Here is a 5,797-nt window from a genome sequence, read left to right on the forward strand (position 1 = left end):
ATAAAAACAGAATAGTAAGGCATCTATTGAGATATCTTGTACTCTTCCCATCCCTCTCCACCCTGCTCTCCAACCCCACCTCTCCATGAGCAATCGCTTATCTTAGTTTCTTGTATATCCTTCCAGTGATTCTTTATGCAAACATAAGCAAACATGGCCCAATATTCCTGGTTCTCATCCTTCCTTGCAAAAAAGATAGCACGCTTTGTATGTTGTCCCGCACTTTGCTTTTCTCACTTACGCTTCCGGGAGCTCAATCTGTGTCAGCACACAGCGTCCTTGCTCCTTTTTTATCACAGCTCCATAATATTCCACACTGTGACTGACCTGTCATTTGTTTAACAGATGCCCTGCTGGTGCCTACTTGGGCTGATTCCAGTCCTCTGCTGTTACAAGCATCACTGTGGTTAGGAACCTTAAATAAACGTCATTTTAAATGTGTAGCGCTATATCTGTAGAGTAAGTTCCCAGAACTGGGACTGCTGGGTCAAAGAGTAAATGCACTTGTCATTTTGATCGATAGCACCCAATTTCCCTAGATACGGTTTGTAGCCATTTGCAACAACGAGTGAGAGTGTCTGCTTCTCAGCAGCCTCATTGGTGGACTGTCTCACCCAACTTTTGGATGTTTGTCAGCCTTGTAGTTTATAAAATGGTATCTCAGTCCATTTTTAGTTTGTATTGTTCTTACTTCGCAATCTCAAACTTTTTGGTGATTGTTAGATTTCTTCTTTTTTTAAGTTTTCATTTTGAAATAACTTTAGACTTCTGAGAAGTTGAAAAATAGTACAGGCAGTTCCAATATAACCATTATACAACTGCCTCTATGTTCATATCTAACTGAACTATAGTAGGATTATCAAAATCGGGAAATTAATACTGACACAATATTACTTACAAATCTATAGATGTTACTTGAATTTCACCAGTTTTCCCACTAATATTCTTTTTCTGGTTTAGGATCTAATCCAGGATCCCACATGGCATTTAGTCATCACATCTCCTTAGTGGCATTTAACCATGTCTAATCTAATCTGTGACAGTTCCTCAGTCTTTCTTAATTAGCTGCACGAGCACATAGATTTGTCACATTTCATTTGCTTATACAGATAACACACATTGGTTACGGGAATTTAGACAGTACAGGAAGTGGTGGGCAGAAAACCATTCCTCTCCCAAATATCCCCTCTTAGAGCTGTCACCATTGGCCTTTAGGTGGACATCCACGCAGACCTCTCTGCTTGTGTCCACGTGAGGCTAAATTGCCTGATGTCTTTTCCAACCAGTGCCCTCATGTTGCACTTGTTACATGACCCCTGACCTGCCTTTCCACACTGGAAAATGGCCTGGCCACCTTTCTGCATCTCGGGCTTGAGTCTCAGAGCACCTTCTCTTGTGGCTGCCCAGACTGACATGAGCCAGCCGGGCCCCCGGGAGGCACATTCAGGAGAAGGAAGTCCACTGGTTGTACTCGGTTCTCTATAACAAGGCCAGATGCTGAACTGGGGATATGGCACATTGGTTTGGTTCTTGGCTGTGGTTGTTTTTCAGAGAATCCATGGCTCTCTGTAGCTCAGTTTCATTACTTGCAACCTGGAGATTTGTGGATTTCTCAGGCCCAGGGCAGAGGAGAGACTCGGGCTTCTGTTGTCAATTCCAGTGCTGAGTATCACTTCCTCTTTCAGGCAGGGCGCCCAGTCCACCCAGGATGAGGTTGCTGCATCTGCCATCCTGACTGCCCAGCTGGATGAGGAGCTGGGAGGTACCCCTGTCCAGGTGAGCCCTGACCTCTGCCCCTCTGGGTCATATACCCTGGGCCTTGTCCATCTCTTCACTCATCTGTCTGACTGTCCATCCATTCACCCATCCATCTATCTATCCATCCATCCAACAAGCATTTATGAGGGCTCACATGTGTCTGTAGTCTGTAGCCGTGAACACGCAGACCCACCCCTACCCTGTTGGGGCTTACGGTCATGGAAGAGAAAGACATTCAACAGACACGCACACAAATGGGTGCACCATCACACACTGTGATGTGTGCAGCGAGTCAGAATGATAAGATGCGGTGAGCGAGAAGTGGCCGAGGCAGCATGGCAGAACAGTCCAGATAGACACAGAGGCGGCCTGCTGAGGTTTGAATGCTGTCTTCACATGTGGACAACCTCAGACAGATCACTTAGCCTCCATGCCTCTGTGTTTTCAAACTGGGGAAAACACCAGCACCTATCTGACAGGAGTGCTGTGCAGATGAAGAGTTAACATTTGTAGCATTTAAAGCCATGTCAGGCCCATATAGGCTCCTTATATGTGCTTGTTAAGTATAAGGACATAGATCCCAGGAAAGCTCTAATTGGATTAGAGAAGCCTCCTTCCCCCAAGGAAGGAACTAATGGATGAGTAGGGATTGGCCAGGCAAAGAGTGAGGGACAGCACGGTCCAGGCAGACGGAAGAGTATATGCAAAGGCCCTGAGGTGGGAGGGGCATTGGTATTAGAGTGGGGGGGAGGGGGGTGGAGAGCGCCAAGATAGGAGTGTGGAGAGGTGATCAGAGTGGGGCCAGACCACTCAGAATCCATGGTGAGGATGTTGACCTTGATCTTGAGAACAGGGGACATTGCTGAAGGATAAATCTGATGTGAGGGGATTTATGGCTCTCAGTGGTCATCCTGGCTAGAGTGAGGCCCTAGAGGGCAGCAGAGCCAGTTTGGGAAGATGAAGGGGAAGAAGACAATTCTCTTTGCTCTGTCTTACCTTTGGAGTGGGTGGGGCTCTAGATTCAGATCCAGAGTTGGGCCCTGTACTTTGTGACAGCGTTGTCCTCTGGGTGCCGGGCACCGAGTGGGACGATTGCCGCCTTAGGTCATTTGATCATGACAACAGCCTTGGGAGTTGCATTCTTGACCCCATTTTACAGAGGAAGAACCTGAGAGATTGAGGCACGTGCCCGAAGTCTTCCCCTCGGGGTGGGCTGATATCTGAGCTCCAACCCAGCGGGGGTGGGTCGTGCTGGGGAGGGACCACAGTAACACACACGTGACAACTTCCTCTACGTTTAGCTCGCGGGCCACGACTAGGACCTGGGTGGGCACATGGGCAAGAGCCGATGTGACCCATCTTGGCGTGGACCTCCTTGCTGCAGTCCCTCCCACCACCAAGCCCCTGACTGCAGCCTGCATCTTGGGTGCACTGGCTATGTGGGAGGGGTCTCTCCAGATCTGCAAAGCTCTGTTCTCACCACTCCACTGGCCTTCGTGCCCGGAGCTGATGTCACCATCCTGGAAGCGTGTCCACGAGCAATCCCTGTGCTTCCATTTAAGGAAATATTTGCAAACATGGGCTCTCTTGGTTCTTGGACTAGACTCAGGGTCAGCAAGGCAGGTCCTCTTGGGAGGAGAAAGCAGCTGAGGCAGTGCCCAGGGGACCACAGGCAGTAGTGGCATCTCCAACCTTCCTGAAACTCCCCTTCCCATCCCAGCCCTGGGTGCTGTAGGGTCACACTCCACACCATGCATGGACACAAGCGTGATGGCCTCGTTTGGGGTGGGTCTGGGCCATGCTGGCCGGGGAGGGAGGTGAGCCTGGTGCCGCACAGAAAGACCTATGCCCCCACTTCCCTGACTTGCTCTCCTGTCTCCCTGCCAGAGCCGTGTGGTCCAAGGCAAGGAGCCTGCCCACCTCATGAGCATATTTGACGGGAAGCCCATGATCGTCTATAAGGGTGGCACCTCCCGCGAGGGAGGGCAGACGGCACCCGCCAGTACCCGCCTCTTCCAGGTCCGGGCCAGCAGCTCTGGAGCCACTCGAGCCGTTGAGGTAACTAACACCAGGCACTGGACCCCAGGAGGGCGTGGCCTCCCTGAAGCCTCCCAGGCTTGATGGGCAGATCTCCGGGCACAGGTGGGATTGGGTGTGGGGTTAGGAAGCAACTTTTTGTATCTTCCTGCCCTGGCAGCAGGATCGTATGCCTTAGACTTCCCCTTGTCTTCAGGATGCTCAAATGCCCCTTGTACGTCTTCCGTAACAGGCAACCCACTACTCACAGGCAGTCCATTCTTCACAATCTGAACACTGTTCCTGATTATATTCCAGTTGGCTACTGTCCCTGTCATGGTAGAAGGTACAGAGCTGAGCATACTTTTATAGGATGGTCTGAGCAGCCTAGAGAAGAATGGAACCATCACCTCCTTTATTCTGGGCACTCAACTTCTGTTGACACAGCCCAGAGTTCTAGAATCACCTTGGCTAGCCACAGGGTGGTTAGTGACTCATTAGTGACTCATGGAAGTCAACTGAGCCCCTCAGTGTCCAAAGTCTGTGCCCTCAGCTGGCTTGGAGTGTGCTCCTCCAAGTCCCCACCCTACGCCGGTCCTGCTGCGGTGTCTCCTGGGCAATGAGAAGGGGGCTGAGGGCTTCTTGTCTGGTTTCCTGTCCTCCCAGGTAACCCCTAAGGCCAGTGCACTGAACTCCAATGATGCCTTTGTTCTGAAAACGCCCTCGACCGCCTACCTGTGGGTGGGTGCAGGAGCCAACGAGGCGGAGAAGACTGGGGCGCAGGAGCTGCTCAAGGTGCTGCAGACCAAATTCGTGCAGGTGGCAGAAGGCAGCGAGCCAGGTAGGAGAGGCGGCCGGAAGGGCCTGCTATTGCTCTCTGGGGACGATGGCTGTTAGGTTTCCCTCCCTTCTTCTGCTTGGGGAGCTCTGTCCTCACCCCTCCTCGATGCTTGACCCCTCGTGTGTGTTAAATAAAAGCAGATTGGATGAAAACGAGGGCTATGATGAGTGAGAGGGAGGCCCCCAAGAGTTAGAGAAAAGAGAGCTCGGCGTGGGCTGCGGCAGTCAGGGAAGGCTTCTGGAGGAGGTGGTCATTGGCAAGGAAGCCTTGAGAGACTGTAGGCAGAGTAACAGCCTCACAGGGCCAGCGGTCTCCCCTAATCTGTAGAATTTCCGTGCACGGAAGGGCCATGGGCCTCCTTTATTTCCACATTTTCCTTATGGCAGCCCACAGTCTTTCTGCTCGTAACTTTCAAGCCCATTCCCTCCTGCTTGTTGCTCAATAGACCTGGGGAGGAGTAGCTCAGTCTGGAACAGCACCGGTGGAACCTTCTGACGGTGGACATGTTCTTTATCTGCCACTAGTCATGTGTGGCTAATGAGCGCTTGAAATGTGACTGGTGGGAATTAGTGAGAATGAGGAAATAAATTTTTAATTGTATTTAATTCTGATGAATTAAAAATTTAAACAGTCACTTGTAGACAGAGCAGGTGTTGTGGAAAGAATATAGGGATTGAAGTCCGGCAAGATTTGCATCTTGGCTTTACCATTCACTAGCTGTGTGATGTTGAGTGAGTTGCTTAACCTCTCTGAGCCCCATCCACCTCCTTTGTTGAGTGAGGATAATTATCCCCAACCTGCAGCGTTGTCGTCGGTCTCAAGGCAGAAGTAGTCCTGGCTGTGTGTCGACTGCCAAGTCTGCCCTCTCTGGACTCTGTTTCATCACCTTCAAATCTCTCAGGCCCCTTCCCTCTTTGGCCTCCTGGGATTTCAAGATGGAGGGTGTTCGCTCTAAGGCAGGGTCCATCCCAGCGCCTGATGAGAAGTGCCAGGGAGGCACTTCTGGTGTCAGTTGGCAACTGGTGTGGCCTTCTCTTACAGACAGCTTCTGGGAGGCCCTGGGTGGGAAGACCGCCTACCGCACGTCCCCAAGGCTGAAGGACAAGAAGATAGATGCCCACCCTCCTCGCCTCTTCGCCTGCTCCAACAAGATCGGACGTTTTGTGGTGAGTCCCTGCTTTC

At 51.2% G+C, this 5,797-nt stretch overlaps 1 protein-coding gene across 1 annotated transcript in view; it reads left to right on the top strand.

The window, feature by feature from the left end:
• The window catches only part of GSN (gelsolin), a 48,505-nt gene that overhangs the window by 39,584 nt on the left and 3,124 nt on the right, over positions 1-5,797 (top strand). The window contains exons 11-14 of the mRNA XM_023531047.1: positions 1,573-1,776; positions 3,646-3,816; positions 4,441-4,615; positions 5,657-5,791. Coding sequence (XP_023386815.1) covers positions 1,573-1,776; positions 3,646-3,816; positions 4,441-4,615; positions 5,657-5,791 — 685 coding nt within the window. The remainder of the gene's footprint in view (positions 1-1,572; positions 1,777-3,645; positions 3,817-4,440; positions 4,616-5,656; positions 5,792-5,797) is intronic.

The sequence above is a fragment of the Pteropus vampyrus genome, unplaced genomic scaffold, assembly GCF_000151845.1.
Source record: "Pteropus vampyrus isolate Shadow unplaced genomic scaffold, Pvam_2.0 Scaffold61, whole genome shotgun sequence".
In the NCBI taxonomy this organism is placed as follows: Eukaryota; Metazoa; Chordata; class Mammalia; order Chiroptera; family Pteropodidae; genus Pteropus; species Pteropus vampyrus.